Source organism: Crocodylus porosus, unplaced genomic scaffold (genome assembly GCF_001723895.1).
Source record: "Crocodylus porosus isolate Cpor-Errol unplaced genomic scaffold, CroPor_comp1, whole genome shotgun sequence".
In the NCBI taxonomy this organism is placed as follows: domain Eukaryota; kingdom Metazoa; phylum Chordata; order Crocodylia; family Crocodylidae; genus Crocodylus; species Crocodylus porosus.
In genome coordinates, this window is record NW_017728910.1 from 14243201 (window position 1) to 14255354 (window position 12154).

The 12154-nt window shown below is 42.4% G+C and overlaps 1 protein-coding gene across 1 annotated transcript in view; it reads right to left on the bottom strand.

Annotated features, from left to right (window-relative positions):
• Window positions 1-12154, bottom strand: part of TNIK (TRAF2 and NCK interacting kinase) — a 318039-nt gene that overhangs the window by 116011 nt on the left and 189874 nt on the right. Inside the window, exon 5 of the mRNA XM_019532732.1 lies at window positions 1731-1841. Within this exon, the coding sequence (XP_019388277.1) occupies window positions 1731-1841 (111 nt within the window). The remainder of the gene's footprint in view (window positions 1-1730; window positions 1842-12154) is intronic.

Consider the following 12154-nt stretch of genomic DNA (forward strand, 5'->3'; position numbering starts at 1 on the left):
CACCCAGCTAGAAGCTGAGCCTCCCCATGTAACAGTGCCTAGGTTCCAACTCACAGGGAGGCCTGTTTGAAGAAACAGGCTTACCAGTTCAGTTAAACTAAGCCTGCGTAGCTGTGGTTTCCCAAGAATGAAAGAAATGTCAGTACAACACCTGATAAGCTAGTGCCTGTTGTTTTGCATATCAAATTGATAGTGTTGGTGGAGACGGTGGTGTTTACTATAAATAAGCAAGGGCATGAGGGGCCTGGATCTGTGTCCTAATGAGCAAAGGAGGTAGGGGAAGCTCTGATTTTCCACGATAAAAAACCCAAAATCAAATACCAAATGTATAAGTACTTACGATTTATTTTATTATAGTGACTGAGGCACTGGTTGGCTTCTCAATTGCTTTAAAATTGTAAATATATCAATAAAATATTGTGTGCAATTGATACATATACATATGGGGTGTGCCACGTGGGCCGCATTTGATTCAGATTTGACCCAATTCGATTAACTGATTTGGATCACTGTCCCAATTTGATTTGGCCGAATCAGAACCTGAAGATTTGATGCTGATTTAGAGAATCAGCAATTTGGTCATAGACACAGCTTTAAAAGTTTTTTCTACATACCTCGAGGCACCAGGTGCAGCTCGTGAATGCTGAGATGGTGTGGTGGATGAAGCGTCCCACACGAGTGCCCCCCACATGTGCTCAGTGGAGGACCCAGAAGTGCTTCTGGTCCACTTCTGGGTCCGCTGCTGAGAGCACTGGGGGATCCCCCCATGGGATGCTCCATCCTCCCCACCATCTCAGAGTTCACGAGCCACCTGGTACCTTGATGTATGTAGAAAAAACATTTAAAGCTGTGTCTATGGCCGAATCATCAAATCTCTCCAAATTGATTTGGACGTTTCCAATTCATTTTGGAGAAATTAAAGGGTCTCCTGATTCAATTCAGATTTGGAGATTTGAGCTGAATCTCCACTGATTTGAATCAACAACCGAAGCTTTGCATAGCCTAAAATATGTATAGAGAAGCATTACTTGTGGATACTGGGGTTTTAAATCAGACAATTTGCAATTTTTATCAAAGAATTTGTGATTTTTAAACAGAGAAAACAATACTAAAATTATTCCCTTGTAATCACAGACTGACTTCAGGAATAAGGCAGCATTAAATATAGATGAACTACATACCAGGAAGACATCTCTCACTACTATGGAAAATAGGCATGCCATTACACCAATGACATTCAAACTCTTATCTTACCGATATAAAAACTTCAAGGTCCTCACTTATGCTAGACACACCATGCAAATTGAAAAATAAAGCTGATGCCCTGTTTGAGTGGGTGCTTAATAAAATGCCTTTTTATAACACAGATTCCCTTCTGCAGACTTTATTAGGCAATTCATTTCTGTTAACTGAAAATGTAATTCTAATTTAAATGCATCTTTGTGCCTATTAATATTAAACAGGGAATTATATTTTTGTGGAAGGGCAGAACAGGGTTAAAAGTCAGACTAAATGGAGCTAGGGGTCAGTAAGTAGCACTTATGTAGTATACATCATACAATCATTCACATCTACAGGCACCTATGAAGTTGTACTTTATACCAGTACAGCAGCCATAATACTTTATGAACCATCTTACAAGTTTTGTCTTTTAAGTGTAAAAATTGACTATTCAAACCAGCGGGTGACATTTAGAATGACAGGAGCTCACTTTGGACACAGACACGTACCCGTAAAATCTCCCTGCAGATGTACGCAATCCATTCCTCTTTCAAAGTGTTCCCTTTTGTGTTCTTGATCAGATCAGTGACGGAGCCAGCACCACAGAATTCCATCACCAGCTGGCAAAGGAAACAAAAGTGCAATTACTGTAATTAAACTGAAAGCATCCTCTGGGTTGCAATAACCCAATGTAGAACACTGCAGTTGAAAATGTATTTATGGTGCAATGCCACTGCAACAGAAAGCGATCATTAAATAATTTTACATCTATCCATTTTTAACTTGCAAGTTTTTATTCGTTTAAAAAAAGAAACTGGAATGCTTGAAAAGCCTGTTCCCAACCCTTCTCCCCCAGAAAAATCAAAAGAAGAAACTGGAATAACTTCATTACTGAAAAGCAATGAAAAATATTAGCAGTTCTGAAGTCTCGAATCCCAGTATTATACATTCTATGTTCCTGAAAAGGAGTCTAGTATTGTATCAGTACATGCAAAGTACATATGGCTAACTTTATCTCTCTACTTATAGGTATTCCAGACTTAGCCTCTTGCTTTAAAATCCTTTGTATACAGATACCCTTAAATGGGTGAGTGGATTTCTTCCTATAATTCCAGTTCTGTGAATTCATTTCCATTCTTGCTGCATTCTGTATCAGTAAACCTCTCTTAATAGTGTAATGTGTTAGGTTTTCTTATATTCAGCCAAAGGATGCTGTTGATGCACTGTTTCATAGATTTCATAGACATTTGGGCCGGAAGGGACCTGGAGGATCATCGAGTCTGGCCCCCTGCCCCAGGGGCCGGAAGTCAGCAGGAATCATAGGATCCCAGCAAGATAAGCATCCAAATGTGTCTTGAAGGCATTCAAAGTGGGTGCTTGAACTGCCTCCGGCGGCAGTCTATTCCAAACCTTGGGGGCTTGGACAGTGAAGAAGTTCTTTCTTATGTCCAGCCTGAATAGGTCACAGTGAGTTTGTGACCATTCAATCTTGTCATCGCTTGGGGGGCTCTGGTGAACAAACGTTCCCCCAGATCCTGATGAGCACCCCGATAAACGTATAGTTGGCCATCAGATCACCCCTGAGCCTGTGCTTTTCCAGGCTAAACAGCCCCATTGCTCTCAGCCGCTCATCATAAGATCTGTTTTCCTTACCTCTGATCATGCACATGGCTCTCCTCTGGACTCTCTCAAGCTTCTCCACATCATTTTTGAATTGTGGAGCCCAAAACTGGACTCAGTACTCCAGCTGCAGCCTGTCCAAGGCCGAGTACAGCGGAAGAATGATGTCCCAGGATCTGCTTGAGAAGCATCCATGGATGCAAGCCAGCGTTTTGCTCGCTTTACTAGCTGCAGCATCACACTGAAGGCTCATGTTCATCTTGTGGTCAATGATGACCCCCAAGTCCCTTTCATCTGTAGTGCTAACCAGCGTAGCACTATCAAGCCTATAAGCATGGCACAGGTTTTTCCTCCCAAGGTGTTGAACACCATCAGGTTCTTGTCCGCTCATTTCACGAGTCTGTCCAGATCTGCCTGGATCACCCTCCTACCCTCAGGTGTGGATGCTTTACCCAAGTTTGGTGTTATCAGCAAATTTGGTGAGTCCGCTTCTGACACCAATGTCCACATCATTGATGAAGATGTTAAACAGTACAGGCCCTAGGACAGAGCCTTGTGGGACCCCACTGGTCACAGCGCACCAAGACGATTGGCTCCCATCGACCACCACCCTCTGGGTCCTACTGCAGAGCCAGTTCCCCAGCCAGTGGATCGTGGTGATGTCAAGGCCGCAGTTAGCCAGTTTAGCCAAGAGGTGATCGTGGGATACCAGATCGAAGGCTGTTGCTAGAGTTGCTTCAGGTTAGACTGCATACTTCTCTGTCACACTTCATCATTTGTTTACACTGGTCTATTAAAGGAAATATAAGACCTCCAGGAAGAGGGCATGGATTTGAGTATCTTTCTCATATCCAGACTTAAAAGTACCAGTCATCAGTCATGTAGTAAAACAGACACAACCAACACAGTGGGCCTGATCCTGCATCTTGAATTCCCTCTTGTGAACACCAGGTTTGTAGGACTGGGGTTCAATATCTATAAATTCACAACTAAAATCACAGAACTCAAATCCTTAGATCATGTTGTGTTTCTTTAAATGTGTTTACATTTTGCTAAAATTGTTTTGCATATTACTTAAGGCTTAAACAATAATGTGCATTTTCATAGTAAGTGATGCTATAGTAAAAGCTGAGCGCCAATGTGAAACAAAAAGAAAGAAAAAGTGGAAAAGTTAGCCTTGCTCAAATAGCTCAGCTAATTAAGTTAAAATAACCAACTTATTAAACCTTAGCCACAATATGAAGACAAAATACTGTTATAGTTTTGCAGCTTGGATAAAATGCTTGACTAGAATATTGCTTTATGAGCAGACAGGAAGCCAGTCATCTAGAGCTTGACAACTCTAGTTTTGATGTCTAGGGTCATCTGTTCCTCAGGTTTTTACAAGTCTGATAAATTCTTTGTACATCCATAAAGAAACAAAATTGTTTTGCTGTAAGTTTGGTCTTGTGAAAAAGCTGTGATTGGTCAAGTCCATGATGTGATTGCACAGGTAATTAGCACTACTGCTGAGTTTGCAACTTTTCCCTTCTAATAGATGAGAACAGTCAAAACGCCAAGCTCAGCTGATAAAATCATGGGGTACTAATTATTTCCCTGAAGGGGGAATAACTGCACATTGGTTTGAAAGCATCTTTTCTTTTTCTCATTGCTCCTTACCTGACTGACACCCGGGGAATTTCAAGACCTGTACACATTTCTGGTGAAGCAATTACTAAAGGTGTTTTAATACTATAACAACGATAACTAGAAAACATCCCTAGATGAGTTAAATGTAAATGTTCAACACAGGACTCAAAACTAGAGGGTTTCACTGAACTATGGAGGCTGAGGAAAAATGCATGTGAAAGGGAAGCTCCTTGTTCACCTAAGTACATACATGACTTCCAGCATCACCCCTCCCTCCCATCTTGCTACATTTGTCCCTCAGACATTCCTATTAATTCCCTGACTTAAATTCACCTGCAGGTTCACACAATCTTGTGTGGCTAAGTTATGGCAAGAAACTCAAAAATATTGGGTTGAACTCAGCTAGAACAACGGTCCATTCGTCTTTTCTCCCAATGGTGACAGACATTCACTGCATCCATACTGTCACAATAAAGCAAAGCAGTGGAAGGAGGAACATTATATCATTCAATTTAAATCACAAAGTATTACAAAGGTGGATCAAAATCATTAAAAGTACCCAATTCAGCCAATCATTTGAAGGATTGCCTCTATGGTGTTAGCAGCTCCCCCAGTCTAACACTAACGTCCTTGATTCCCATCTAATAAAGACCAAATTTGTAGCAATGTGTGTACAGTGTGGCCACCTGCTAATGATGGACCTGTAACACCCAGGGTCCTTCAGATTTAAAAAAAAGGGAAAATCCCTAGTGCCTGTCGTACCCCACTCCATTTTTGTAATCTCATAAACATTTATAAGAAAATAACCAGCGCTAGCAGAAATTGGCAATAACAGCATGGTGATCTAACTGAAGAGGGGGCCAAGGGGGCTTAATGAAGAACATTTGCTGATAACTGTGCTATGAGCTTGCTAAGAGACGGGGGCTAGGAAAGGTAACAAGTTTGTCAGAGAATCCTAGACTACAGTAAAAGGATTACAGACCTAAAAATCCCAGCCACAAAATCCAGCAAAGACTTTTTAACTGAAAGAGCAAGGAAGCAAGCAATTGCTACAGAAAAGGGCAAAAACTGAATTTTTTCTTAGACGAAGCTTTGAATTTCTTGAGTTGTTTTAGTTCATGAATTAAATTCTGAAAAATTAAATTCATTTTATCCCATAATGCTCAACACTTAAGGATTTTTTTTTTAAACTGGTGGTGATACTGAATACAGAGCTGGGGACCAGTGACCACCTTTTCCATTTGTGCCTCCCACTGACAAGTCACAATAGTTGTTTGCACACACAACAATCTACTAGCATGATGTATCGCAACATTTCTATCCTCCTATCGTTCCCTTCATTGTTTGCATAGGCTTGGAGGAGTCAAAAAATTCCTCCCTAGTATAATAAGAGAAGCTGCACCCGTCTGAGTTATGATTCAATCACTGACAAATAAAAGCCGGTGGTCACTGTGAGGGGAAAGAATAAATTCATAACTAAAATTGGGGGACCAAGCATCAAGAGACCTCAGCTCTGCTCTCAGATCTTTCACAAGCTTGAGTTTCCTCACCTGCAGAACGAAGGTAAAACTGACAGCATGCATCAGAGTGGGTTATGAGGACTCATTCCCTCATATTCGCACCTTTGTCAGAGATCATTAAATAGAAGCCATGGTATTTAAATGCCAAGTGCAATTTGTACAATATTATCCACAAATGCCGCAGCAGTTGCAGGAATAGTTAAGTATTCATGCCGTTAAACATGGCACTAGTAAAACCTCATCTGGAATTGTCTGAAAAACTGTGGTCACCCACAGCACAGGAAAACAAATGCAAATTGCAGCAAATTCAGAGACGGTCTAGTAGGATAGCCAGGGGATCCATAAAGAAGTTGAGTAATGTAAGCCCTATAGTACTACAAAAAGCAAATGTACTTAAGCCTGGGGTGTTTGTAGCACTACATGACCAGCCAGCAGATCTGCCTCAGTAATGGCTTTGAATCTACCTGATCAGCGCTTGCCACCCCAGTGAGATATAAAAGGAAACAACTGTGCTGGCATAAGGAAAAGCACGTGAACGGGAAATTAAATTTTTGGCTAATAATTCAAAGCAGATCGCTAGCCATCAAAAGAGTGAGGATCTGGGACAGTTTTTTTGTTTGTTTTTCAGTTATTAGTTGATTTTGAAAAGTCCTCAGTTTTGTTCTTTGTTTCCGCTGCTGTTAATGTTAAAACTCCCACCGACATCAACTGGAGCAAAATTAGGCAAACAACAGGTGCGTCTACATGAGAGGCTTAACTGCGCGGTAGCCTAACTAGTCAGGGGGACCAGCAGGCACGAGGGGAGTTCCTGTTCCCCCGAGCACCGCCAGGAGTGACCAGGAATAACGGTCACAAGCTGGCAGAGGGTAGGTTTAGGTTAGATATCAGGAGGCGCGACTTCACGGTCAGGGCGGCTAGGGTCTGGAACCAGCTTCCAAGAGAAGTGGTGCAGGCTCCTGCCCTGGGGGTGTTTAGGAGGAGGCTGGATGAACATCTTGCTGGGGTCATTTGACCCCAGTACTCTTTCCTGCCATGGCAGGGGGTCGGACTAGATGATCTGCTCAGGTCCCTTCCGACCCTAGAAACTATGAAACAACACCACACAGTAGCATGCTAGGCAAAAACTATGCTAATACGGTACCACGCAGTAGTATTAGCCTACTGTACAGTAACTGTCACTAAAACGTGTGCTGGCACTACTGCAGTAGCACAAGTTACTATGTATTGATTTAATACTTGGTTACTTAATGAACATATTGACATGCCCACTGAGTGCTATTAATACCTTCCCCCCCTTAATTTATTAGCACATGTTCCATTGCAGGCTCCCTGACCGTGGTCTTATCCATCTCTAGTGACCACAGGCTACATCTGACTATGAATCCCTGCCCCATTAATAGGGCACTTACTGCTTCCTGCTGATAAACTGGTTAAAGGCCTCTCAAAACGAACTTGTTCACAGTGTGATGGTGCACAGAGCTGTGCTGGGGCAGGAGTTATCACAGCCTGAAGTGTCCCAGGGTGTGCGCTTTAGGTACAGAGAGCAGAAACAATGTGGCCAGGACAGCTGCCCTACAGGGATGCTGATGACTTGAGGTTGCCTCCACTGCCACGCTTGTGATTGTGTGGCTGCAGCAGCAATTGTTATTTTGACTCCCTCCTCTTCAGGAGGGGCCACTGTCCCAGTTACACCACTGACAGACAGGTAAGGAACTTGGTGAGACGTGGATACCAGGTCCAGGAGAAGTGGATACCAGGTGAGAAACAAGCTGGATAGATTCCCCCCCTACACACACACACTCTGCAAAAGGCCCTGCCACACCAAGAACCGTTTCTGTGCCTGGATGTACAATGTGAGGAGCTGGTCAGACACCTTCAGTCTCTTGATCCCAGAAGCCCGTAAGGGATCACTGTACATTCATGACTCCTTTATAAAGACACACTTTTTTACAATCACACACATCATTACACTTTATACTAATACTACAGTTATTAACACCTGGAGCCAGTAGCTGGACATTAAAAATGCAATAACTATCATCCCGTAATTCTGCAGAAAAGCTGCAACTTGTTTCTGAACGTGAGAGAACAACTGATTTTGTATTAAGCATCGATTAGAATATTCTGTAGAAATGAATGTTCCCATTCAGCATGCTGAACGGAGGAGACAAACAGATACTAACTGACTGTGCAAGTGCCACAGCTGAAAAAGGCTGCAAATTAAGTGGCATTACCTGGAGCTTTCTGGCTTCAACTTTTAAAGCATAGGCACCACAGCCACAAATATAAATGTCTAGTTGCTTTAGCCAGGAGGGTACAGAAATGTAAGCTGCTGACACTTCAGGCTCCTATCTTTGAAGTAAGTGGCCTACAATACAAACAGTCCTTGTAGGCTTCCATACTTAAGTAATTTTCCTAGCTACCTTCTGTTAGTGCCTTTGAACAGTATGAGGCCAGAAAAGCAATTCATGTCGCTTAGAAAGCCTGCAAATAGGTATTGTCATAACTTCTGAGCAGACTTTGGACTCTGGGAACAAGACAGAAATGAGTGGAGAAAGTCACAAGATTGAGAGTCCATTATGTTGACAATAAAATGTATAGTTCCTGCAGAAACAGCTTTGAACAGATGTGAAAATTAAATTGCTTTGGCTTACTTAGCTGCAAAGGGGCAGAAAACCTTTTTTATGACAAACTCACTGTTCTCTCAGTCAGTCTCCAAAAAAAAAAAAGTTTGTTTCACTCCAGTCTGCTTTAAGCTGCCTTTTTTTTCCCCTCCAAACACTCCCTTCATATTTTACTCTCATCAGGTGCTCGGATCCTGTGGACTGAGACCACAAAATGCATGCCATGAAGGAATGGACTCATTTTAAATATTTTCCTGCCAAGTTTAAACATCTGATTTTTTTTTTTTGGGGGGGGGGGGGTCTCATAACCAGAACAAAACCAATCTACTCTCAGCAGCACAAATGCCACCCTTAAATCTGATGGTTTTGCATGCATGTAAGCAAGAGCAGGATTTGGCACAATTATTTAGCTTTTTTATGGGCCAGGCCCTCCGGTATAAATCTGAAGTACAGAGGGTGTTATGCTGGATTTACATCATCACTTTAGAGATGAAAGCTCACCCTTTCAGATTATAAGCACTGAAAATACACAGTAATTAAAAAGCAATGGCTGCAGGTATTAATGTTACATCTTAAAATCGTTTCTTTTCCATTTTCCCATGATTTCCCTGTACATTTGCACTTCTGAACCCTAAGCATCTGTTGCCCTGCAATCTGATTACAGCTGGAGTTTGTCTGCATTTAGGGTCATTCTTGGACGAATCACCCTCCAACAAGCTGTCTTAAGTGATATTACATCTTAGGGAAGGCTGACTGACTCACCCTCTGTCCCAGCTGTGGCACAGGCCAGCAAAGCTGGGTATGTGTGTGGGGACTCTGAGGATACTTATCAAGAACAGGTATTTTGAAGGCTGCATGTTTGCAATTTTTTCATCTTCCTGATAAATCTACCTTCCAGCTCATTGTTAGGGTTGCCATGGAAGCAATCCATCTCCAGCTAGGAAGGCAAGTACCTCTCTCCCCTTGGGGAATGGCTGCTTTACCACTGCTCTGCCCCCAGCTGTCATCAGCCTGAAGCTTAGTCTACATGCCGCATAAATCCAATTCTACAAGCAGCAGAAAAATCCAATACTATTGTACATGCATGGCAGATCTTTTTCAGTTAATCACTTCAATACTATAGATGATAAAGACAGATGACAAACATCCTGCAAAGTGGCACCTATATTACCCTGTGGACGTATGCTATATGTTAACATATGGAAATTAAGAAGAGACCCTACAGCTTCCACCAGCATTTTCAGAATCAGGTTTACAATATCAATGTGCCCAGAAAGGGTTTCTTTTTGATCAGATCACCTTTCCTATCAAGTTCAATATTATTTATTATCCCCTGTCAGGTCCTGCATACTTGTGCTTCTCCCTAAAATCCATCATTTAGACCAGCTCTCTCGGTTCCCTGCCAGCAATGCCAACCTCAACATCCCCATGTCTGCCTCTCTCAAATGACTCCACATTTTCTTCCATAATAGTCTCTCATCATTCCAATCCTCTTTAAAGAGTCACTTTACACTAAGCCTACAGGCACCTTCTCTTTATGTATTTGTTTTAGCCATTTTGTATAATAAATGTTTATTTTTACATGGAGAAGGGAGTCCAGCAATAAGAGATACGGTTATAAGATGACTGGAGTTAAGGTTGGGAACCAATGCTTAGGGTGAGCAAAGGGGGAATTTCAGATGGCTTATTTAAAAAAAACCTGGTAGCCAGCAAGCTATGTGCTTACCATCCCTCTGACCCCTTTGCTAATTACCATGGCCCATCACTGGTGTGTCTTCTCAGACTGCATGTTCTCCTGGGCAAGGACCGTCTCTCTTTATGTTCAGGAGAGACAGAGCTCCAATTCCTCTCCAAGTTCCCTCATTTACCAGAAACACACATGCTGCTGCTGTCCACACTTGGCAATGGCTAATTAGCCGGTCAACATAGAGGCACCGTCACATTTCCCCCTTCTGAAGGGGGCCTGTGGGACTAGTCCATGTCCCACCCAGAGAGGAGTGCTTGTCCTTGGTGATTAATGGGACAGAGAAGGGGGAAAGGATACTCGTATGTGCCTTATAGTCTCCATACCCACACAGGCACAAACTGGCATTAATGGAGGAAGACTTCAGCTGACAAAACAGACCAGCAAACAAAGGCACCTAGTGAGATGAGAGAGATGTTTTCACATTTCTCAGATTTTCTCTAGCTTTGTTTTCCAAAAAAACCATTCCACAGTACTGAGTGACCCAATACCCTAGTCCATCTGCTGGCAGAGCTCTACTGCCTCATACCCATTGCTATAGTAGGCCATCCCAGGGGGTACAGCTCCCTTTTTTGCTCATCAGTGAATTTTCTTTCAGGTATTACCCTTTAACTGCATATACGGGACCCACATTAACACATCAACAGCACACGCAGGGAATTAAGACCATCGGAGGAGAGACAGCCATCATGCAGATGTGAAAGCTACATTTTAGCCAGGGTGTGAATTAAGGGGAAGCTCAGGGGGGCTGAGTCCCCTGTAAGAGACTACAGCCCCCTCTGTAAGATGTGAAAAATCAACCTGGGAGCAGGGGTCTCCAAGCAGACTGCTCCTTCATTGAGGTGGACTTGTTAATCAGAGAACTGGTTTAATTTTTTTTTTTCTTTTTTCCCCGCAGACACCTTCCCCCCACTCCAAGAGTCAAAGTATAATTTGAACCCTGATTTTAGCTATACTTGGTTATAAAAGGTGAAATGTTTCTATTTGAATCTTTACAAAATCATCATCTTGCCTTTCTCTGCCTTTTTCTAGTAAAGAGGCGATTATTCCCTTTTAACCCAGGCATCAGGTTTGTGAAACTGCATCTACTCTATATAGTATGGAGAGAGACGCTACAATACCCTGTGGGCTGCTTTCTAATTTGGTGGTTTAGCGAACTATTATTTCATTTCTGGTAGCTTTTATTTCATATGATGTAGTAAAAGTGAAAGACCCGTTCATCTGAGGTGTGTGGCAAGAGCAACGATAATACTTTACGTTAGAAGCTTGCCATGTTTCCAAGAGATCTTAATCTCTATTGAAAGAGCTTCTTTTTTGATTTCCGTATCAGCCCTTTGAATGTCGATAAAAATAATTACTTGGGCATTATCAGAAAAAAGTTTTATTTCCACAAAGAGCCAATGAAAAATAAACAAGCCTTTATCTCCAAAGCAAGACTGATAGAATTCTTACATGTTCCAATTCAATCAGATGCCAGGAACAACAGAGATTTAATGCGAAGACACAAGCATGCGCTCACCCCCCTCTGAAAGGGATTCCATGGAAAAACTCATTCAGCTCCAGCACAGGACATTCAGGGCACTGACAGACATGAAAAGAAAACCAAAAACAGTGCTTTCCTGGAAGAGGCATTGCATTAGCTTGACCTAGCTCCCTAGAGTATGTATAGATCGGAGGCATCAGTGGGGATTTTTGATGCTTTTATCTAACAGATGATTCAATCAGGGCGAGCCAGGTTAAACTAATGCAATGCCTCTTCTGGGTATGCACTGTCCTAGGCGCGGGGGTGCACCAAG